Source organism: Carya illinoinensis, chromosome 15, assembly GCF_018687715.1.
Source record: "Carya illinoinensis cultivar Pawnee chromosome 15, C.illinoinensisPawnee_v1, whole genome shotgun sequence".
NCBI lineage: Eukaryota > Viridiplantae > Streptophyta > Magnoliopsida > Fagales > Juglandaceae > Carya > Carya illinoinensis.
The window spans coordinates 41,401,376-41,426,678 of NC_056766.1; the positions used below are offsets into that span (position 1 = coordinate 41,401,376).

At 34.6% G+C, this 25,303-nt stretch overlaps 2 protein-coding genes and 1 long non-coding RNA gene across 25 annotated transcripts in view; all 3 read right to left on the reverse strand.

Annotated features, from left to right (window-relative positions):
- The window catches only part of LOC122297078, a 93,118-nt gene that overhangs the window by 7,637 nt on the left and 60,178 nt on the right, over positions 1-25,303 (reverse strand). The gene's annotated exons all lie outside the window — the stretch shown is intronic.
- LOC122297089 lies at positions 3,959-8,352 on the reverse strand. Of its 2 annotated transcripts, none has more exons than XR_006238647.1 (3): positions 7,070-8,351; positions 6,008-6,595; positions 3,959-4,101 (listed from the first exon to the last, which is right to left on the reverse strand). It is a non-coding gene; the product is annotated as an uncharacterized LOC122297089 (long non-coding RNA). The 2 variants fall into 2 exon arrangements; XR_006238648.1 differs by lacking the exon at positions 3,959-4,101 and adding an exon at positions 5,506-5,635 and having other exon boundaries at positions 7,070-8,352.
- LOC122297075 (disease resistance protein Roq1-like) lies at positions 16,838-25,277 on the reverse strand. Of its 9 annotated transcripts, none has more exons than XM_043106969.1 (8): positions 24,548-25,277; positions 22,446-23,539; positions 20,083-21,840; positions 19,391-19,990; positions 19,176-19,241; positions 18,495-18,798; positions 18,177-18,256; positions 16,838-17,291 (listed from the first exon to the last, which is right to left on the reverse strand). In XM_043106969.1, exons 2-4 carry the CDS (start codon positions 23,466-23,468, stop codon positions 19,436-19,438), a joined length of 3,336 nt encoding a protein of 1,111 aa, XP_042962903.1. In that variant the 5' UTR covers positions 23,469-23,539; positions 24,548-25,277; the 3' UTR covers positions 16,838-17,291; positions 18,177-18,256; positions 18,495-18,798; positions 19,176-19,241; positions 19,391-19,435. The 9 variants fall into 9 exon arrangements, with proteins under 9 accessions (XP_042962903.1, XP_042962901.1, XP_042962900.1 ...); XM_043106967.1 differs by having other exon boundaries at positions 16,838-17,271; positions 18,401-18,798; XM_043106966.1 differs by having other exon boundaries at positions 18,401-18,798.

A 25,303-nucleotide genomic window follows, 5' to 3' on the forward strand; every position in this document is an offset into this window, starting at 1 on the left:
CCCATTGACTTGGCACCAAGGTGTCTTGTGGTTTATTAAAAAATAAAAAACAAAAAAATATATTCAAAACAAAATGAAGTTTGAAAGGACAAAAGGAGAGAGACTGAAACTCTAGATTCTATCTATTCTTTTTATGCTTATGTTTATGTTTATATTTTTTTAATAAACCAAGTGGCACTATGTCAATAGGGCAAAGTAAGCGGTATAGAACAACATAGTAGCATTTGTGTTTTGAAAATGTAACAATTTGCATGGAAGTAGTTGTTGCAGTCTTAATTTCCATTGGTGGTAGCAATTGGACTAAAACTTGTCTTTGCTCTCAAATTCCAATCTTTTGACATGAGTGGCCTCCCTTTTTCTTTAGCAGTTTTTTATCAAACTCAATACTTAAGATTTTAGAAAGTAGTGGAGAAGCAAAGTCATGTATTTTGTCATTCTTTGTTCACTGTTTTCTTCAGTACCAGGTAGGGGTGTAAAAAAAAACCAATAAACCGGTAAACCGGACCGGACCGGACCAAACCGGTGGCATCGGTCCGGTCCCGAGGTTGGTTCGGTCCGGCACCGGTTTTAGTTTTCTTAAAACCGGTCAAAATCGGTCCGGTTCCAATTTTTCTTTTTTTAAAACCGGACTGGACCGGACCGATTTATATATATTTTAAATTTTTATATTGTATATAATATTTATATATAATATTTAACTATATATAAAATAGTTTTGTATTATATGATAAATTAATAATTAATATAATATTAAATTTTAAAATCTTATATCATTTTGTTTATTGTATTAATAGTTATACTAGTATTATATAGTACATATTAATAATTATACTAAGACTATATCACTATATATTATAATATACTATAATATATTATTATATTATATATTGTAATATATCATTATAGTCTATAATACAATTATAATATATATTATAATATACTACAATATATTATCACTATAGTATTATATACTATAATATATTATATTATATATTATATAATATAATATATTACATTAAAACCGGTAAAACTGGACCAAACCGGACCGAAAATCGGTAAAACCGGAATACCGGTTTAAGAAGGTAACCGGTGCGTAATCGGTTTTGAAAAATACAAAACCGGTATATACCGGTTCGGTTCTAAATTTTGTCTAAAACCGGACCAAACCGGACCGGTTACACCCCTAGTACCTGGCATTTATGTGTTAAAAAATATAGGAAGATAATCTCCCACCTCCCCCCCCCCCCCCCCCCCCCCCCCCCCCCCCCCCCCAAAAAAAAAAAATAAATAAACTACCACCATTTGTTGCTTTGATTGTTTATACTCTAGGATCTTCCTCGGCTCTTCAAAATACTATGTGGGCCCACATTTATTAGAAAATAAAAGGATGGAAAGCCTTGACCTTTTCATGGCCTTTAAAAGTTAGAGGTGAAATTCTTATAGTCTCGTCATTGATGTAAGTATTGATTTCTTTTTTATGCAAAGCACTGTAAAGATAACTAGTAAAATTATTGCAGGTATCCTTATCTGGAAAGCTCAAGCATGCATCGTAACTCCATTGACAGTTAAAGAAGAGGAGGAGGAGATTCTTGGGAATGCAATCGAATAAGTCATTTTGCATGTAAAGTAATGATCATCATTGTCTCGGTATCACTTTGAAAGTTGAATACTATTCATGAAATCATCAATCTTGTAAACCATCCCCTCCCCTTGCCTTGGCTGTATCTCAATAGAATTTGCAGCTATGTATTGTAGCCATACACGATATGGGTCCGTTGAAGCGACACTCGAGATGGTTATAGGAGTGAAATCCATCGTAAAGGGTCCCACAACAATGCACAAAGCTATTGCCACGATCACGGTAATTGCTTGCAGTCTTTCAAATTAAGCTGACACAATCCAACAAGTCCTTCTATGCATGGAGAAGGCTAACAATACCCCTCTTAGATAGATCCTAAATAAATTATTTGATTTTGCAGATGGAGAAACAATACTCTATATACATGGCATACTTGATGAAATTTCATTTTCCTGTATGTATGGCATAGATTGTCCATTATGCCCCACCTCCTTTACAAGATTTACAAAATTTAGACAATTAATGACGCCAACTTTCTCTAGAAGTTCCAACTGAAAATTGTTTATTGGAAGATACAAAGGCTTTTGCACCCATTCAAAAATAGCAATTGGAGACTAGTGAGGTATGTAAGGAATGAATTGTATCGAGGTGCCCTGTATTTATTTTCATTTTGCTCTTTCGAATTTTCTTTATTGGGAATTTTTTTTTTTTTTTTTTTTTTTTTTTTTGGGTTTTATGAGGTCTTGTCTTACCTTATTAGTCTTTATGTAGGGCTTTAATTTTCTTGAGTTAGCCAGATATGAGTATATAATATTAAGGCATATTTCAGGAAACAGAGGACATGAAGAAGAAATTTGTAGATAATGAAACAGAAAAAATTGACCCTCTCCTCAGATACTCCTTATATTTTTTGGTGGATTTGGTTAAATATACTATCATGAAATACATGGCTTTGGCCATCTTGTAAAAAATACACTTCCATTTGCTCTTTTTTGTTTTTCAATGAGCCAATGTTGTTATTGATTTTGCCATTTGCAGACAGAGGAGGAACTGCCGACTGATTTTGAGCCACCAAGAATGAAGGAGCCAAGGTGAGTGGTGGAAGTGATGAGCAGCACCACTTCAAGACTGCATCCTTATTGGTATCCTTTTGTGAACTATGCCCATCAGACTCTCCAAGACTGCATGCATGCTGTGTCTCTACATATTTAACCCTTCACAGTAAAATAAAGCCAAATACTAATACAAAACTTGGTAATAAAAACAAAGACCATTGCATTTAATGTAACAACTGGTTGCATTAAAAAAAAAAAAAAAAACAATCCAACCAAAGGCAACTTCTTGGTTATACCAAAAAGAACAATATCCTGGTTATGTCATAATGAGAAATAAATTGTTACAATTCACCAATTGTCTTGTCCACCATGAATGTTCCTCATCCTGAGAAATCAAGCCACAACTTGCCATACAGTTCAAACAGTGAAAAACTAGCAACTCGAAAGCAAAATTTTCTCTTTCCGTCGCCACAATTGTTTGCCAAGAATCCTAATTTATAATTCATGAAAGTATTAATTGGTTGTACTTAATGATCTAAATCCCAGAAATCCTTTTTTTTTTTTTTTTTTTTAATTTTTTTAAAGAAGAGGATGATACTCCAATTTTATTGATTCTCCTCACTTATAACGGATGAATATCGTGATAACAAACAGAACACATGGGATTTACAAATATTCAAGAAAAACCATCAAAATCCAGTATCTTGATCCCGAAAAACTGCAACCCCTACAACACCAAAAACAAGTAGAGTAGCAAACAAAAAAGCTACATTATAGTTATTAAAAGCAACAACTTTACTTTTCCCAATCTAGCAATCCAAAGCCAAAATTAAAAGAAATGCTCATCATAAAGGAAATTCCATACCCCACTAGATCTCAGAGAAGTGAACTGAAAGAAAAACCCCACAAGCGATTAGAAGATCCAATCTTCTCCTTCAATCTCTTCACTTGAAAGCCACGATAAATTTACATTTGTGTCGTATGCACAGGACTAGTATATAAACTAAAATAAATTCTAATCTAGTTCAAAAAATTAAGTTCTAAAATAAAATAAGAAGTTAAGAACTAAACAATCAATGAATCAAAGCAAAAAATAATTAACTTATTAATCTATAATCACAATAAAAAACTAAAATAAATTTTAAATATGCAAATTAATCTAAACAATGAAAAAACTATTAACAGATAATTTTATTTTAACAAAATTATGAATCGAGCTCTCAACTAATCGATTAAAATATGATTGAAAATTTAGCTAGGCATATTCATGAAAATAAATTCTAAAACATGAACATAAATAAATATCAAATCCATATTTAAAATGAAACTAAAGAAAATTAAAAATTCCACTGCTCCCAGAATGTAAAAATAGCTACAAGTCTGTTATCGTTGAAGTTTGTTATGGTTACAATTCTTTCACTTCTTTGATTCCTTCTGCAACTTTGATTCATTTCCAAACTTCAATTCCTTCATTAAGATAAAGTTCAAATTTAAGTAAGAAAAATAAATATTTCAAAACTAATAAAAACATAAGAATTAACACTATAAAATTGCAACTAACATAGATGTTTTCTTGCTCCAAATTATCTTGTCCTCCACCATACTTTCTACTACTCAACCAAATGAAGTTAGACGTGAGGAGGCTTGAGTTAAGAGGAACAAAGAAGTAAAAGCATTAGAAATTAGAGGAAACAATGAGGGGTTCAAATATGAAAACTGCTGCTGCAGATAGGATGTTTTTGTTTTCTGTTTTGCTTCATTCTGAGCTGGAATATTTCATCCACTGGACTAGAATATATTGTATAGATGAGGGTCCTTGGAGTAAGCAGAGATTACATGTGAGAAGGAGAGAGAAACAAAATGAGAAACTGTTACTGCTGCTGTCTCTTACAACTTTCTGCTGTTGTTGTGTGTGTTGCTGTTCCCCTCAGTTTCAGCTACTTAGAGCTGGTTTTGATCTGAGATTTTAAAGTAATTTGGTAGTCCTAATGTCACATATTGAGGCTGAGTTGAAGAGATGAAATAAAAGCAAACTAAGGTGCTGAAACTTAATAGGAATCAAGGGTTGAAGTTGCTGAATTTTTTCTGCACTGGAAGGACAGCCAAGAGCTTGTGTATTTTCTTGTTTTCAAACCTTCCCTCTTTCTAATACGTTCCTAATTACACAAGCAAGGATTTAGAAGTGATCAAATGGAGATAAACAAGCTAGAGAGTCAACCAAACAGAAACTAGTAAGAAGGAATCAATTGCATAAATTTAGAGGAGGAACCGCATTGCAGAAAGAATTTGCTGCTATGCTACAGTTTTGGACAGAATTAAAAGAGGGATCTTACCTGCTGCTTTGGTGGCTTCTATGGTGGTTATGCTACCTCTTGAGGTGGTCTAGAATGAGGCAAGTTCAATAGCTACAAGAGGCTTGAGTTGAGTAGTTGAGGAAGAGGCGAAGAGGAGATAATCTATGGTTGTTCACGTTGGTTTAAGCTTGAGAAGGTGGCTCACAAACAAACACTGGTTTCTAATGGTTTGACGTATAAAATGGAGGGTTTAAACCTATTGGAAAGGGATTCAGGTTAAGGAAATGATAGAGCTCAATCTATAGTAGAAACTATAATAGAAACCGAATTGCCTAAACCAAAAACAGAGCAGAATTTTATTCTACCTCATCAAGTGGTAGGTTGAACTAATTTCTCTTGTTTCTACGTTCACAAATATTTCTCAAACTCATAAGCCCCTTGACAAAGCATACTCGTGATTTCATAAGTTCAAACCATGATATTCCTCTACTTATACACTCAAAACACAACATCATCTAACCTAATGAATATAACAGTCCAAACAAGAGTTTAGCATTCGGTGTGGTTGAACATCTTCAATATGTGACAGAGAGAGACCAATTAATGGCCATAAGTTGCCGACTTTTGGTTTGAACAAAACAGAGGAGGAATGGAAAAGCAAGTGGCATGAACAAAGGGCTATGTAGGTTGTCTTGGGGCTGAACTACCTTAAAGGAAAAACAAGAAAAAAAAAATTGCAAACTTTGTTCAACCAGATTGAGTATTGCTTTTTAATTATAAACGGTAAACTGAAGAATGACAAAGTTTTCCTCCAAACTGGCTTATAATTAGGAACTATTGGTATAATTGGACAATGTGACAGTGCTTCTTTGCATTGAAAATGATGTCAGTGAACACATTGAAAGTGATTACACAACAGAGATGGATATTATATATATGTATGTATGCATGTATGTGTGTATACATGCATGACAAAAATGCTATGTTTATAAAGAAACATATACAGAGGACCTACCAATTCATGAACTAATATACATGCACATGTGAGCAAACATATTTTAGATAGGAGATCAGTGTACCATGTAGATGAACGGCCAAGCTGGCCTTCTGCACATAGTCAAATGCCAAGAGCTTCTCTTCCTTCCTATATATAGTAGTAAGCCACCAGAGGAAGCAGATTCGGGTGTCTCAACCTCCCTAGCTTGCTCATATGCTCTTGAAACTCCTCTTTCCCCAAATTATTCATTTGTTTGAACCGCTTCACAACCATCACCTGTCCATTATGCAAGGCAGCCTTGTAAGAAGACCCAAAGGATCCACTGCCCAATATCTCAGCTGAGGCTTTAAGCAATTCCTGCAGATCAAACCTCTCCCTATCCTCCCTGACAAAGGTCAGCTTCACATTCTGAACCTTCTAGGTATTTCCACTGCGGTTTGTTGAGTCTTGCCCTGATTCGTTCGATTCCTTTATGCCAGATTTCTTTTGCAAGTTTGATGGCTGTATTGGAGCCTTTGTCAATAGAGATGGTTGCCTCTTGTGGTTGATGAAGACCACTATACCTATGCCGACTGTTGCCATCGTTGCAAGTATATATCAATCACTAGGACACTTGGAATTGAACCTTTGTCGCAATTACCCATACGCTTTCCACATAGCTCTAAATTTCCTGCCATTGATGGGACAAACATGTGGGCTTTAGGCATTGTTTCATGTGGGTTTTCAGTTCTTTGGAGGCTTAAGTTGGCTAATCAATGGAAAGTGCTATAGATGCCAATGAAGCCTTGAGATGATCATATATATGTTTAGACATGAAAAATTGAGTATATAGATATAGATTTAACAATTAATCTTATAGGAAAACAGTACTCTCTATTTTAATTACCATAACAATATAGAATCCAATAGATCACTTATAGGCTTAATCAATATTTTAGTTCAAAACATAAGAATGCAGATTTGTAACTGTTACTTTGTACCTTAGAGTTTGTTAGAAGCAACCATTTTCTGAAAACTCTGTGAAGAATAAATACAACAACTGAAGAAACACGTTTGTGTAAGTACATATACATGTACATGCACATGATACATTATATATATAGATATATATATACACAGATGATGTCATAAAAGGTTGACTCACCAGAGAAGGAGCTTGAATCCATTCCACTAAGGCTATTTGGAATTGGACCCTCCAATTCATTGCCCGATACATTAAAAGAATTCAGTGACTTCTGTTGAAAATCTGGTATCTGACCATCAAAGTGGTTATCCTCAAGCCTTAACTCCAAAAGCTTTGGAAAGAAAACCCTTGAGAATCACTTTAATTTTTTCTTTCCAACTAAGTGCATGAGAAGCGATCCCAGTTATGGTACAGAAAGTATGTAAGAGCTTTTGTAGCAAACAGATAAGCTGTAGCTAGCAAGAGCAAGATGAATAACCATGACCATCAACTTTTGCAGCAGTCAAATATAGGTCTTGATTAAATTTTCTATTTCTTTTTTGGGAAAGTATTGGACTTCATAAATAAAATTTATTCACTAATTTGGAAGGCCTTTTAACTAGTTCTTACATGTCAGTGTTTATGGTATTGACTTAAGTGTACATCATTTGTGTGGTTATTGACAAGAAAGTCAATTTTTTTGTAATGCAATAGTACTGTTTCATTACAAAAAGATCGAATTTCTGCACATCCTACATCAACAAGATAGGGAGGGGGTGCTGGGGGAACAGTGGCATGTCTGCAGTTGGCATCCATTACATGTAGCAATGCATCCTCATCTTAAGAAGTGTAAAGAACTTATTGTGATTATAATTGAAAAAATGTTCTACAAAAGAAAAGTGGCTCATACTTTTTTATTTTATTCAGATTTTACACCAACTGAAAGAAAATCCTAGCTCTGCCACTGCCTCTGCCAGGTACTGTTAGCCATCAAGTCAGGCACGATTAGATACAATAGAATCCAAGAGCTCCACGAAGATAACCACAAAATGGCAAGCCAATATTGGTGATACTAAAATAGAAGTCTTTCATTATGCATTACTATTAGTACATGACCTGATTAGTAACCAGTAGATGGAATGTGTTACTATTATTTCCTCAAGAGTTCACTCTTATTTCGAGACACAAACAAAAATATGATAATAATCTCATCTAGAGCTTTAGGACCTTTGATTTGTATCATTTCTCAAACCAGAAACTTTCAGCAATTACCCTGTATTTTGACAAATGCAGCCCAAGAAGATCAACGATTACAGTATGATGAAAAAAAAGTCAACAACATTTTAGATTCCCTTAATTTGCACAGAAATTAAGTTCATCTCAATTCATGCGTTTGCCACACATGTTAAGAAAAATATAGCGGTGATAGCAACATCTAAATTTGGTGTAGCAACCAAGTCCAAGCCAAAACATGGAACAAACTTATCGGGTATCCAATTCCTCTGTCATTAAATGGTGGCAAAGCAATTCCCTCGTGTGTGAGTAAGATGAAAACACACCTTGCCAAACCTATAAAATCTGTTTAATTCTCTTAAGTCCTAATCAATTCAGTTTGGAGCTTGGAAAGTTTATAAAATGACATTATCCAAAGCTTTCAGCCTTTTAATGGTGACATTCTAATGCCTAGTATAACAATTCATCTAGCATCCTTTCCAATATGGGAAGTGGGCATCATAGTCTAATAGAAAGCTGAAAAGGTGAAAAAGGAATAAGAAATCAGGTCCAATACATATCTTATTTGGTGAACTCGAAAATAATCCTAGAAAATTATAATTCCTTTTATGTTATGCTGTACAATTATAAACTTATTCAAATTACCCTTCTTATGGTCATTAGGTCTGTAAAACATAGTTTTCAAGGCACTTGAATCTCCCTTCATAGATCGCATCTTGGTTTATAAACATATTCTTTGAGGCCTTTGAACCTGTTTCAATATTCCTGGTGTATATATATGTACTAAAATTCCAGTAAAGTGGTCGAGGAGATTATTTTGCTGCAAATTCCACAAGCACCCTATGAATGCAACGTTTGAGCTATTGCAAAACAATTCGAGATAGATTCATTCTGTGTTCACTTAAGACTAAAAAATACCTTTAAAAGAGTACTAATTTCCCATAAAAATATTTTCTAAGATACATAAAATGTCAACGAATGCTCATTCACAAGTCACCATGAGATAATGCAATTGAAATTCTAAGCATGCTAATAGTTAAAGAATTTATTCCACAAACTTTTTTCATATTGGTTTTGATTGATAAATATGCATGCAATACTTCAAAACATGCCCTGAGCACTCATGCCTCATGACGTCCAGTAATATGACATAATCATGCTTCTTTAAAGGAAAATCAATCAAACTTCATTGTTGGAAGTATATTAGGCATACCAATCAGCCTTCTTCAAACATTTATTTTTTTCATCCCTTTTACTGCTTTAGATCATCAACTCCATAATAGCTCGACCAAATATCACTTTAGAAGTGAATCAAGGCTCCATAATAGCTCCATAACATACACAAAAACATGCCAAAATAACATGCTCAAAAGGAGCACGGTACAATACAAACATAATGAAAAGTTAGCAGGTAGAAATAGAATGTGAATGAAGCCCTATAGGATCAATCCTCTGCTGGTTATGGTACATTTTCCTTGAAGGCACTCTATAGATCTTGGAGTTGAATCTCTATGTTCTTGAGTCTAGATGCAATATCTTCGTGCTGTCTCCCCACTGGAGCAACATGTGCATCCATCCTACAATCCATCTCCGACAATAGAGTTTCCATCCAAGAAGGTCGTGCCACCTATCTAGATGAGCCTTCACCAGCCTCATGTGAAGTTGGCTAAGACCAAGTAGTCTATTTCTGAGCAAATGGTGGCATGATGTGCAATCCTAAGAAAGATTGAGAAATTAAATTTTTATCCTAAGTAACCTGAAACTTGTTCTCAAACATTTATGCATACGTGAATAGAGTAATGAATAACCCTAACAAGAGTGCTTTATCTCGAGAAAACATTTCTCAGTATACTTTTGAGTTTAAACGTGTCCCGTAAAACTGTGAAGAGTGGATATTGGATTTCCCCCTAGGATTTGAAGACTATTCTCAAGAGAAAAACACTTTGTATCTAAGTCATCGTTGGCAAACGACTGAGATTAACACGCGACACATGAATCACTTAGACTCACGACTTAAACCTGAGCTATTAGTTTCTTGTATAGGAAATCTGCCAACACAAGTATGGTTGCACATAGTCCTAACGACCCCCATCTTGAGTTGTTAACTTTGGAACATAATAAGAATTGCAGGTTCCTCAGTGATGAAAACTAGCAAGTGTGTTTAGTGTTAAGTGTGAGATTTGAAAGTAAATCTAGAACAAAACAAGCATTTGGGTGATGAATGAAGAAAGGATGGTAGGTTGATCAATGGTGTGATTGATTTGATTAGTTTAGTAGGGACTCACCGAGTTGAGTATCCTCTAAGTTCAAATTTTCGATATCCAAGGTTGTAGAACGCCTCTCTGTTGTGGATAATAGTTAGATTCCAAGTTGCAATCATGATCATAGAACACATCTGAATGATCTTTAGCATTATCTGCATGCTTATGCACCAACTGGACTCCACAACATTTAAGGGATGATGAGTTTGAATAACAAATAAACATTTAGACTTTTCCCTTTTGGCTGGAAAGGTTCTAGAAGAGAGTATTCCAACCATTCATGATATAAACCCCATGAGTGAAGTATCCTTTCTTTACAAAGCTCTTACGCTGTTACAGGTGATGTCAACATTAAGAAGATGACGGGGAGTTTCTGTAGAGATCGCAAAAATAGGTCCAACAGCAGCATACACAGCAATTCCTATAATCCCACCCCAATATAGATATAGAAGCCCATCAATATCTATTTCACATGATCAAGTATTTGAAGCCTCCTTACAATGGATTAACCAGTCCGGAATCATACTTCCCGAAAATATAATGCCACCAAAATAGTCATTAAGATGTCCCTGTTAAAAAAATATGTTTCAAACATGTCACATAAAACGAAAGGAAAAAAGAAAAGAAAGAAACATAAGAGACACAGAGAGAAGAGGAGGAGGAGGAGGAGGAGGAGGAGGGGGAGGGGGGGGTGGTGTTGAGTGTGAAAGAGATACCTCATTGAATAAAGGATTTGCCACATGAATCCGTATATTCACAAACATTTTATAGCGTCTGAACAATTCAATCCATCGGAGTGCCCTTAAGTTGCAAGTATTGAATTGAAACTTTCTTGATACTTCAGGAAACCTTTCCAATGAGATGCATCCATTAGCATACACCTCTTCTATATTGGGTGGAAGCTCTAGAATTTCTTGAAGTTGCCTGCAATCCTCCAACCTAAGTTGTTTTAATCCATTAACTCTTTTGATGGATGTGGGAAGACTAACAATATCACTACTCGATAGATCTAATTCTTTCAAAGTAGAAAAGCAATTTTGTTCCCTAGCAAGAGCAAAGAATGCCTAAGTGTGTTGGCAAAAGCAAAGAAAGAAGTTCTACATAGTTCAACAATTGCAAAAAATTATGTATTTTGTCATATCAGAACACACACACATGTATACATCGCTATTTCACTTTGTAAAAATTTATAACGAAGAAACTTAAACTTCATTCATCTATCTTTATTTACACTACTTCATATAGACAGCTTAATACGACTAATGTTTCTGTATTTCTAATTCCATTTTCTTCTAAAAAAAACCCCCTAACAGGTTCACTAGGAAAAAAAAAAAAAACAGACAAATTAAAAATTAAAGCACATTTTATGGTGAATCTTACCGTATTCTCTTCAAGTACATAAAGAACGTCTTCATGAAACCATAACCTACCACATCTGCCAGGCTCTCTTGGTGACTCTTGTCAAACAACTTCTCTACCCATATCTTGCAACAAGTCATGCATGGCCAATCTGTCGTACTTATCAATACTTATGAGGCATTTGTCGATAAGCTTTTCGATACCAGCATCTGGAAAGAAGCCACAACTATCTTGTATTTTAGTGATATATCTTGCATCCTTCCCTCTGAAAAAACATGCAATATCAAGGAAAATATTTCTCTCATTTGGCTCTAATCCATCGTAACTTATTCTTAATTTTTCTTGAATATTTTCCTCCGGAATTCTTTTGTATTTTTCCAATAAGATATATCTCTACCGTATAGATCCAAGCCCACCACTATTAAAGCGAGTGGAAGACCCTCAGCATAGCTTAGTGCATCTTTTGTGAGTTCCACAAAATTGTCATCGGGTTTATCACTTTTGAAGGCATTCTGGCTAAAGAGTTGAATAGCTTCATTGTCATCCAATTCCTTCATGTTATATGCCAAACATATATCATGCATAGCTAGTAGACGTTTATGCTTTGTTGTTATGATGATTCGACTTCCTAAACCAAACCAATCACATCTTTCACATAATTTTTCCAATTGATTTGGCTGATCGACATCATCAAGAACTAAAAGAATCTTTTTGCGGCAAAGTCTTTCTTTTATCAAATTGATTCCTCTCCCTTCCTCTATTTTTATTTTTTGACAAAACTAAAAACCAAAAAACAACTTTTCAGCTATGGTACAGAAAGCATGTAAGAGCTTTGACGCAATCAGATAAGCTGTAGCAACAGCAAATGAAAAACCATGACCGACAACTTTCACAGCACTCAAATATAGGTCTTCGTTAAAATTTCTACTTTTTTTTTTGGAAAATATGGGACTTCATGAATAAAATTTATACGCTAATTTGGAAGGCCTTTTAACTGGTATCTAGGAAACTCATCATGACTTTATTTTATTTTATTTTATTTTTTTAAAAAGGCCTTGTTACTAACAAATTAGACAAGTCTTGTTATAATTAGAACATATCTAGCAAGCACTAATAACTAACCAATTCATCCATTGTACACATATTCTAACAACACAAGAATTACAAAAATAAATTCATAATAAAAATAAAAATAAATAAATATGTAGGATTTCCTACCTGACAGATCTTCAGGATTTAACAATCTAGATCATGCCTGTGGTTCTTGACAATTAATTCAATCTTTTGGAATGAAACGGGTACAAAAGTATGATAATCCAATCCAGAGCTTTAGGACCTTTGATTAATGTCATTTCTCAAACCAGAAACTTTCAGCAATTACCCTGTATTTTGAAAAATATAGCCCCAAGAAGATCGACAATTACAATATGCGGAAAAATAAAAAAAACAACACAAATGTTAAGAAAACCGGCTCCATGCACATTATCTATCTTCCCTCCACACATAAATTTGGTCATTAATTTCAGCCTTTCAATGGTGACCTTATAATGCCTAGCATAACAATTCATCCAGTATCCTTTCCAATATGGGAAGAGGTCATGATAGTCTCATAGAAAGCTGAAAACGCGAAAAAGGGATCACTACAAGAAATAAAGCTTTTATTGACGAAATATTTAGCGACGATATTAAAATCGTAGCTAAAGGTTTATATTTAGTGAAGAAAATTTTAAATTCGTCGCTAATATTATTTTTAACGACCAAAAGTGTATCGTCATTTATATTGGTCATAAATACATAAGCGGGAAAATTTCCCACCAAATGAAAAAGTAATTGTGACGACAATTATAGAACTAGCAACAACTATAATTGTCGCTAATAATTTTGCTGTAATAGAGTATTGCCAACTAGTTTGGTTTCGTCGTAAATAATAAGTTTTAGTGAAACCGTAATTTTTTTTCAGTTTTAATCTTATAGTCAACCTTTTGCGACCTAATTTATTTTCGCAAAAAGTAATGTTTTAGTGACGATACAAAACTCATAGCTAAAAGTTTATCTTTTGTGAGAGAAACTTTAAATTCGTCGTTGATATCACTTTTAACGACCAAAATTATATCGCCATTTATATTGGCTACAAATACGGAAGTGGAAATTTTAAATTCATCGCTAATATTACTTGTAACGACCAAAATTATACCGTCATTTATATTGGTCGCAAATACATTAGCGGGAAAATTTCCTACCAAATGAGAGAGTAATTCTGACGATAATTATGGAACTAGCAACGACTATAATCTTCGCTAATAATTTTGATGCTGTAGAGTATTGCCAACTAGTTGGGTTTTGTCGTAAATAATAAGTTTTAGTGAAACTATATTTTTTTTGTCAATTTTAGTCTTATAATAGATCTTTTACGACCCAATTTATATTTGCAAAATGTAATGCTCTAGCGACGATACAAAACTCGTAGCTAAAGGTTTATCTTCAGTGAGAAAAACTTTAAATTTGTTATTTATATCACTTTTAATGACCAAAATTATACCGTCATTTATATTGGTCACAAATATATTAACGGGAAAATTTCCAACTAAATGAAAAAGTAATTGCGATGACATTTATAGAACTAGCAATGACTATAATTATCACTAATAATCTTGCTGCAGTAGAGTATTGCCAGCAAGTTACATTTTATCATAAATAATAAGTTTTAGTGAAGCTATAGTTTTTTGTCAATTATAATCTAATAATTGACTTTTTGCTACCTAATTTATCTTCGCAAAAGCTTTTTTTTTAGCGACGATACAAATAAAAGTTTATCCTCAATGAAAAAAACTTTAAACTCATCACTATTATCACTTTTAACAATCAAAGTTGTTCCTTCATTTATATTGGTCACAAATACATGAGTGAAAAAATTTCTTGCTAAATGAGAAAGTAATTAAATTTTATATTTATTTCCAATAACTGATATCACATTTCAATCCAAATCAAGCCTTAAAAGCCATTTTTTTTCTTTAAAGACTATACATTGGTTTTTTACGATGAGTTCCTCTTTGGAACGGAACTTCCGATGGAATGAGTTTAATGGAAGCGAGTAATAAGTTGACACATCACCACCTTAAGTACATAATAAACTTCTGCACTGCATCACACCATAGCAAATTCTAGCCGGGCATCTTCTCCAAATCCGTCCTCCTCCTTCTCTCTCTCTCTCTCTCTCTCTCTCTCTCTCTCTCTCATGAAAGGCAGTGAATTTAGCAAGCCGGCGGGGCTCATCCCCGGCGGAACCGTAAAAGTTTGTAACGTTAGTAATTCTACACTGCATATAATGAGACGCATCACACCCGATAAAAAAAGCCAAAACCATGAAAAGCACTTCCATCTCCATCCCAAAAGCAATTCCATCTCCGAGAAGAAAGAAACTTCTCTCTTAGTACTTCCACTCCTATTTTTCTCTCTTTATTTCTGTTAAATGGGCTGCTTCGCTATCTTTGGGTTTTGGTTTGTGTTTGTAGAAACTCTGTTTCTGATGATGAGAATCCTGCGCCAGAGCTATACTCCGAGGAGATTGAGGTTGAGTTGAATAGCACAAAGCTCTGAATACTCTGCTTCTCCATCCAATCTTCGATCATGATCGACCGACGAAGCTTCTTTACCTCCCTATCCTCTTCTTGTACCCAACTGCCACGCTTAGACCTCCAGATGCTCTGTTTCTTGAACACAGTATTAATAATCCTCACAGTCCAACCGTTCCCCAGCTTCTCATTAAAGACAACTGGAAATACCTCAACCTCAAGCACACGGTTGAAGTCAATCCAATAATGGAGATGGAAGTGCTGGTGCCACTCCCTCCCGCGGACTTCAACTTCGACAGCGGTTGCTCCTCTCCAGCTGAGAGAGAGAGAGAGAGAGAGTTTGCCGAGAAGAGAGAGAAAGAGCTTGCAAGGAGAGATAGAGAGAGTTTGCTGAGTGAGGAGAGAGTTTCCTGAGAGGGAGGAGAGGAAGAGAGCGACAGAAAAAATATTTTGGCCAGAGGAGAGAGAGTTTGCTGAGAGGGAGGAGAGGAAGAGAGAGGAAAAAAAGTTCAGTATCGGGCGGCTTTTCTTTCAAGGATTTTTTACTCTATGCTACAGACGTATTGTTAGTCTTATGAGCGGGCTATTCATACCGTTTGGATATTCATACCTTACCTACTAGACCTAAAAAGGTCCAAGTGGTGAGATGGTTTCGCCCTAAACAGGGGTGGGTCAAGCTTAATATTGACGGCAGTAGCTTGGGAAATCCTGGCCCGGCTGGAGCAGGAGGAGTTATTCGCGACGAAGATGGAAAATTACTTGGGGCTTTTTCTGTGTTTTTGGGTCAGGGATCTAATAATTATGCAGAAATGAGAAGTCTTCTGGAAGGGATTCGTCGATGTCATCATCTTGGTTTTTACCGCATAGAGATTGAGTCCGACTCCCAACTTCTTGTAAACTGGATTACTAGAGGGAGCTGCAACATTTGGTATTTAGAAGAGTTCTGGGATGAGCTTCAAGACAATCTTTCTAATATGGAGTATACGATGAAACATGTTTTTCAAGAAGGAAATGCAGTGGCTGATTTTCTTGCCAAGCAGGGAGCTGGGGGACTTAACGCGGATTGGTTTGATGCTCATGATCCTCTGCCCAGCCCTCTTCGGGGACTCCTTCGCATGGATAGACTTGGGTCTTCCTTACCTGCGAACCATGTAGTGCTCTCCCAGGTTTGTCTTTCTTTTTAGCTCTTTGTTTTACCCTCTGGTTTTTCTGTGCTTTTCTCTTGCAGGTTCTTGATCGTGTTTCTCCCGTTAGTTTGTGCTTTGGTCTGTCCTGTAATGTTTATGTGGCCATTATAGTTTTTGATGCCTGGGTTTTGGACTTATTGTGTATTTGTAACCCTCAGGCATCGAGTTGTTACCACGGTTTTCCTCCGCCAAAAGTGAGGGCTTATTAATAAAATTGGGGTACCGTCCTCTTTCCTAAAAAAAAAAAAAAGACCGGGCTACTTGGAAGGAAGATATCGGAGGCTGTTTTCAGTCTTCAAATAGCATGACCGGCAGGAAGATATACCTAAACTTTTTTTTTTTTGATAGAAGAAGATATACTCAAACTAAAAAGATACAAACGGCTATTAATGAGTTTTTTTATCAGATTTGTTCGGTACATGATGATTTTATTTAAAACTTCCTCAACAAAAAAATCTTATTAACAAATACAAATATATAAATAGATCAATTGTAGCCAAATAGGAGGACTCACTCTGCACGCCGAAAGAATTTCACAAAACAAAAAAATAAGGCTGTGCCGCAGGAGTATTACTGAAAGAATCCTAGAAAAATTATAATTCCTATTATGTTATGCTGTACAATTCCAACTTTACTCGACTTACCGTTCTTATGGTCATTAGGTCTGTAAAACATAGTTTACAGATCTGGTCTAGGTCTAAAAACATATTCTTTGAGGCCTTTGAACCTGTTTCAATATTCCTGGTGTATATTTACGTACTGAAATTCCAGTAAAGTGGTCGAGGAGATTGCTGCAAATTCCACAAGCATCCTGTGAATGCAAGGTTTTAGCCATTGCAAAACAATTCGAGATAGGTTCATTATGTGTCACTTAAAACTAAAAAATACCTTTAAAAGACTACTAATTTTCCATAAAAATGTTTTCTAAGATACATGAAATATCAATGGATGCTTATTCACGAGTCACCATGAGATAATGCAATTGAAGTTCTAAACATGCTAATAATGAAAGGATTTATTCCACAAACTTTTTCCATATCTGGTTTTGATTGATAAATATGCATGCAATACTTTAAAACATGCCCTAAGCACTCATGCCTCATGACGTCAAGTAATATGACATAATCATGCTTCTTTAAAGGAAAATCAGCCTATCTTCATCGTTGGAAGTACATTAGGAATACCAATCAGCCTTCTTCAAACATTTATGTTTTTCATCCCTTTACTGTTTTAGATCATCGACACCATAATAGCTCAACCAAAGATCACTTTAGAAGTGATTAAGGGCTAGCTCTTACCAAAGAGGACTTTTATCAAACCCGAGGAGAAAACCACGAGTGGTAATTTTTAACAAAATTATCAATCAAGCTCTCAACTGATTAATACTATTCTAGATCATGAGAAAAATATGATTGAATTTATATCAAGAATTTTATCTCTTTCAATTGATATGAAGTAATAACAATAAATTGTTGAACGCATCAATAATTGGAGAAAAACTCAATCTCATAAATAATATTACTAATCTTTAATGAGGTTTCATCCTTAACCTTAGTTGAAAATTTAGCTAGGCGTATCCATGAAAATAAATTCTAGAAAATGAACATAAATAAATATCAAAGCAATATTTAAAATGAAACTAAAGAAAAATAAAAATTCCACTGCTCTCAAAATGTAAAAGCTACAAGTCTATTACCGTTAAAGTCTATTATGGTTATAGTTCTTTTCCAACTTTGATTCCTTCCGCAACTTTGATTCCTTTCTGAACTTCAATTGCTTCATTAAGATAAAGTTCAAATTTAAGTAAGAAAACTAAATATTTCAAGACAACAAAAAAATATAAGAATTAACACTACATAATTGTGATAATGCTTTGTTTAATTTAGCAAACTTCTGTCCAATTCGGCTATCATCACATACCCAAGTGGAAGTTCTAAATCCAAATCTTCATTAATTAAATCATCATTAGCATCCTTGAATTTCCATAATGCTAGAGCTGGTTGAAGATCCACACCTCTTCTGTTGTGGGTTCCAAGTCATGCTCACCATCATCTCGTGGATATTTCTTTGAAAGTTGAATAGGATTAATGAAACCGTATATTAGATGGACTCCAGCACTTTTGAAGATTGATTTCTCTATATCACTTTCAAATGTAAACCTCATATTATTGTTCCCCTCCCTGTAACTTCTTGACAGAATCTCATGATCAATAGAATTTACAGCTATGTATTGTAGCCATACACGATCATGTGGGTCCATTGAAGTCTGTAGCCGCATCTCATGATCAGTTCTAATCTGCTGGCCGTTTATTCTTATTCTGATGCCCAAAACACATGGACGCATTATGATCAATTTCTATTTCAATAGTTTTTATTTTTAACAAAATTATGAATAAAGCAGTCAGCTGATTAAGATTATTCTAAATCATGATAAAAACATGATTGAACTACGTCAAGAATTTTATCCCTCTCAATTGAAAGCATCGACAATTGGTAAAAACCAATCTCATAAATAATATTACTAGTTTTCAAGGAGGTTTCATTCTCAACCTTAGTTGAAAATTTAGCTAGGCTTGTTCATGAAATTAAATTCTAAAATATGAATGTAAATAAACATCAAAGCAGTATTTAAAACGAAACTAAAGAAGAATAAAAAATTCTCAAAATGTAAATATAGGCGCTGCAAGTCTGTTACCGTTGCGGTTCTTTCCCCCAACTTTGATTCCTTCCGCAACTTCAATTCCTTTCTGAACTTCAATTCCTTCATTAATATAAACTTAAATTTAAGTAAGAAAAATAAATATTTCAAGACTAATAAAAATTCTGATAAATATTTCAAGACTAATAAATTGTGATAATGCTTTAATTAATTTAGTAAAATTCTGCACAAATTCTGCTATTATCACTTACCCAAGTCGAAGTTCTAAATCCAAATCTTCAATAATTAAATCATCATTAGCCCCTCGAATTCCATAATTCTCGTGGTTGAAGATTGCCGCTTCTGTTGTGGGTTCCAATCAGGTTCCAAGTCATGCTCTTTGAAAGTTGAATAGGATTAATGAAATTGTCATTCCCGTATATTAGATGGACTCCGCTACTTTTTAAGATTGCTTTCCCTGTATCACTTTCAAATGCAAACTTCATGTTATTTTTCCCCCTCCTGTAACTTCTTGGCAGGATCTCATGATCAATAGAATTTACAACTATGTATTGTAGCCACACACGATCATGTGGGTCCATTGAATCCCAAGACCAGATACCATCATTTCCAATCCGCTGGCCATTTATTGTGACAGTAAAACTATAATACCCCGGTGCTGGAAGAGGTCCCACAACAAAACACAAAATTAATGCCACGATCTGATACCCACAACACATGGACGCATTATGATCAATTTCTTTTTCAATAGAATCACTATATGAAGTAGTCTCCTTGCAATACTTGAACCACTCTGGAATCCTACTTCCTGAATATATAATCGTACTTAAATCTTTCTCCCGAAAGCGTTCCTATTAAACCAACTATATGTTAGAAAACAAATACAAGCTATCAAATACGAAATAGAAAGAAATTAGAGATCCAATAGATGAGACATGTATACCTGTACCAATAATGGATCTGGCGCATGATTCGCTACATCCACTTCCACTTTATTGCATTCCGTTAAGTTAATCCTTCTAAGCCGTTTTAAGTCAGGGGTACCAAATGAAGATTCTGTCGATACATGAGGAAAGCGTTCCAATAACAAGCATCCTGTAGCATCTACCTTTTCTATATTTGGTGGAAGGTGTAGAATTTCTTCAAGTTGCTCGCAATATTTCAAATCAAGTTCAGACAATCCAACAAATCCTTCGATGCATTGAGGAAGGCTAACAAAACCACTTTCAGATAGATTTAAAGTCCACAAACTGGATGAGAAATTATATGTCTGAGATAAATTATTTGATTCTGGCAAGAAATTCTTTAGGCTGGAACATCCACCGGCATCTACCACTTCTATATTTCGTGGAAGGTGTAGAATTTCTTCAAGTTGCTTGCAGTCTGTCAAATCAAGTTTAGACAATGCAACAAATCCTTCGATGCATGGAGGAAGGCTAACAATACCACTATCAGATAGATTTAAAGTCCTCAAACTGGATGAGAAATTATATGTCCGAGATAAATTATTTGATTCTGGTAAGAAATTCTTTAGGCTGGAACATCCAACAGCATCTACCTCTTCTATATTTGGTGGAAGGTGTAGAATTTCTTCAAGTTGCTTGCAGTATGTCAAATCAAGTTTATACAATCCAACAAATCTTTCGATGCATGGAGGAAGACTAACAATACCACTACATGATAGATATAATTCTCTCAAATTGTATGAGAAATTAAATGTCCTAAATAAATTATTTGATTCTGGAGGCGACAATTCCATACTTGATGAAATTTCATTTTCCTGTGTACATGACACGAATTGTCCATTATGCCCCAACTCCTTTCCAAAATTTACAAAATTTGGACAATAAACTATGGAAACATCCTGTAGATGTTCCAAATGAAAAATGTTTACTGGAAAATGCACAAGGCTGTCGCACTTAATTATAAATATCGTCTTGAGCCCAGTGAGGTATGTAATGGATGAAGGTAGCTCCTGTATTCCCGTGCCTTCTAACCAAAGATCTTTCAAATGTTCCATTTCACACTCAATTTCAGGAAAGTATTCAAGGCTTGTACAATAGTTAAGTACAAGTACTTTTAGAGATATCAACTTGAAGCTTCTTGGCAACTTCTTTAGGCTAGAACAATTTCTAAAATTCAATTCAACAAGCTTATCCAAAAATCCAACAGAATTATCAACCTCAACTAAACTTCCACATCCATCAAGAATCAACTTTTCTAGATTTGAGCAACTTGAAAGATCCGATATATTTGTCAAGTATTTACAGTATCTGAGATCTATCCTTGTTAAGTTCTGTTTAAAAAGTAAAAAACAAATAAAATATATATTAATTGTTAAAGGAAATTTGCAGCATAACTTAAAAGTAAGACAGATTGACATATGAAAAATAAAAATAGGTACCTTAGATTGCAATCTTGTCCCTAAATCTCTAATATTGCTTCCTCCGACATTGAAATCAATGAGTTTCTCTCCATGAAAAGAAGATGGCAAAAACTCTAAAGCGGAATTGAACCAATCAAGAACTCTTAACTCATTAGAGAGATAATTCAATCCGCCACATAAACTTACGCCACTATACCTTTTAACTATTAATATTCTGAGTCTTTTCATTTTTTCAAACACCTCAGAATCCAAACGTATCATGCAGTTGTCCTCCCAATGTGGATTTATCAATATGCCTTCAATTTGCTCTGTTCCCTAATGTGAGAATGCACAAGTGTTCAATCAAAAATCAAAGCTAATTCCCTATAATTCAACACTACTTGCGCAAGTGTTCATGAACTATATATAAGTTGAACAAGCTAAGATTATATATATTTTTCTTAAAATACGTGTGCACATCACTATTTCATTTATTAAGAAGGAAATAACAAACATAGGCGTCACCTTTCTTCATATGGTGTTTCTATTTTAGATTTCAAAAGCAATAGCCTTATTTTTATCATTCAGATTTCTAGAAATGAGTGTGTACGTCCAAATGTCAAAGTCATGTATACTTCTTCCTTTTAATATGTATTACTCAGTTTAAAATACTAAAACAGGGTCAGATAATCATAGCATTTTGCCTTTTTAGAAAAATGGGGAAAGGGGGATTGGCCTTGATGATTTTATTTGTACTTCTTTATTAAAATTATTTTATTTACAACATTTAGAAAATATTTCATGTAAAGGGTACGTACGTGTCTATATAATAATTTATATGTATTTCTGGATCCATTTCTTTTAATTTAATAATAGCTTCAATTGAAAAAAAAAAAAAAGGGAACTCAGAAGTAGAATTATATTTCTAGGGAAAATCGTACCTTATTTCTTTCAAGTACTTCACGAACATCGTCATGAAGCCATAATCTACTCCGCTTGCCTGGTTCTTCTGGTGATTCTTGTCGGACAATTTCTTTACCCATATCTTCTAGTAAGTCATGCATCATTAGTTGGTCAAATTTATCAATAGTTATGAGACATTTATCCTTGAGCTTTTTGATACCAGCAAAGAAATCACAACCGTCCAATATTTTAGTGACATATTTTCTATCGGCTCCTTTGAAGAAACATGCAACGTCAAGAAAAATCTTTTTTGTAGAATAATCTAATCCATCATAACTTATTTTGAGTTTTTCTAGGATATTTTCTTCTGGAATTTTTTTGTACTTTTCCAATTCACTTTTCCAATAATGTATATCTCTTCCGCGTAGAATTGAGCCTACCACAGTTAAAGCGAGTGGAAGGCCACCAGCATATTGCAGTGCAAGTTCGATGAGCTCCACAAAACCATTATCCGGTTTGTCACACTTGAAGGCATGCCAGGAAAAGAGCTCAAGAGCGTCTTTACGATCCAATTTATTCATACGATATTTCCAATTACCAACATCATGCTGCACTAGTAGATGCTCATCTCTTGTTGTTATGATGATTCGACTTCCCAATCCAAACCAATCGGATCCTCCACTTAGTTTTTCTAACTGGTCCAAACAATCAATATCGTCAAGAACCAAAAGGATCTTTTTACGGCAAAGTTTCTCCTGTATCAGAATGATTCCTTGATCCACATCATCGACCTCAACCAGCTTTGGATCAACTCTTAGGATATCATAAAGAATTTTCCTTTGCAACTTCACGAGACCGCCCTTATCTGATTTTGAATTTTCTCTAACATTGGCAAGAAAACAACTCCCTTCAAACTGATAAGTAATGCGATTATACACCTCTTTTGCAATAGTTGTCTTACCAATTCCTCCAATACCGAAAATTCCTATCATGCGTGTCTCATTAATAATCTCAATAGGTAAAAGCGTATTAATTATATCCAACCGGATATTTCGCAACATGCAAGCATGTACGTTTTGGTAGTATGCTTGAGACCTCCAGAACAATCTTCTTGATAAATTCAGGTTCGTTCCTACCAATGCAAAAAGATTAAAAGAAAAATCAGGAATTTGACTTCCTCTTCTTTAAAGACATGGGGACATGATTTAGGAACATTTTTATTCTCATGTAATAAATAACGCAAGCATATACAATTCATATCCTTTGTCGACCTGAATCCCAATCCTCCTATGGGTTGACCATAAGTCAAGTACGTATTAAATGCAGTCTTAATTTGTATTGGACTAACAACTGTCTTTGAAATAGTGGTAGGGATTGGACTAACAACTATCATTAATCTTTGTTCCCAGTTTTCTTTAATCGTTGCAGTAATTTTTTTTTTTTCAGTACCTGACCTTTATGTGTTAATAAAATGTAAGAAAATAATCTTTTCCACCACAAAACTACCACCATTTTTAATTTATACCATAAACTTAAAAAAGTATTGATTTGCAATCTAAAGTAATTTGTACCTTCCAATTTAATTTGACTATATATATATATGAAGAATGTGATGCATGACCAATTTAACCGGTAAATATATGCAATATTTAGGGTATAAATTAGATTTTTTAATTTATGATGTAAAATAAAAACGACCGCAGTTTGAGTTTGAAAAATGTTATTATGTAAATGAAAAAACATGATCAATAACACAAATTTTTATGAACTGAGGGCTTCTGCATTTTGGTGGGTAAGGTTGGCTCATGTTGAAATTACACCTAGTAATTTTGACTAAAACAGTTCAATTTGTCTTTATTTTTTTGGTAATATTCTCATCCAACTTGATATACATGATATACAACATGAGTGTCATCTTAGTCTCAGAATATGGCTTTCATTAGCATTTTATTGATTTAAGTTATAATTTTGTAATATATCTCAAAATTCTTTGTTTTTCAAATTAATTAAGAATATATGGAAACAAAAGTTGCAGTTGAAGCCTAGTCTCAAGTGATCAAGGATTTAATTCTAACGCATGCACAAGCTCATCCAAACATATATGAATCGATAGAGGGATAAGAGTTCATGTTCGACTTACTCCTCGATCTTTAAATGGAAACCGGATAGATCGGCAGCTTGTTTTAAGGCAGTCTTCCACTTCTGAACTTTAGCATCATCCTTAAACTTGTTTTCATGTTTATCCAACGCTTCTTTAAAACTATTTTTTTGTTGCCGTACTGTCGATGGCTCGACTTTGTAAAACACTGGAAAAACCTTCTGTTGTTTTGATTCTTTACACTCTAGGATCTTTAAAAGCTCATCCAAACACCAAGTAGATGATGCATAGTTTTCAGAAAATACAACGATCGAAATCTTTGACTGTTCAATCGCCTTTAAAAGTGCGGGTGAGATTTCTTCACCTCTTCTGAGCTCCACATCATCTTTATAAGTTTTGATTCCAACTCGATCCAAAGCCTCGTAAAGATAACCAATAAAAGCATTGCGGGTATCCTCACCGCAAAAGCTTAAGAATACATCATAATTCCATTGAGAGGAAAGGACTCCCGGTAATGCGATGGAAGAAGACATTTTGGATGTAAAGTGTAATTAGTTGGAGATGGATATACCGTGGATGACGATTGGGCTCCTTGTATAAGTTTAAAGAAGTGGATACCGCGTTGCAAGAGGAACTTCTTGGGAACTTCCGCGTTGCATCATATAGAAAGTAGAGAAAGGAAAAGATGAGATGCTGCACATGGATGTATCATTAACTGACATTCCGGTCGGTGGGTTGAGCCTCTTTCTTCTCCCTTGGTCAAAGAACGCGGCCACATATTTCTTCAGCAACTTGCTT

Bases quoted from the DNA above. Each gene is read 5' to 3' on its own strand.
- LOC122297075 (XM_043106973.1), bottom strand. From the start codon at position 23,468: ATGTTGCGAAATATCCGGTTGGATATAATTAATACGCTTTTACCTATT. The intron at 21,841-22,445 runs GTACGATTTTCC...TTCTCACATTAG, and splicing joins AAGTACTTGAAAGAAATAAG to GGAACAGAGCAAATTGAAGG. The intron at 19,991-20,082 runs GTATACATGTCT...TTGGTTTAATAG, and splicing joins CAGATCCATTATTGGTACAG to GAACGCTTTCGGGAGAAAGA.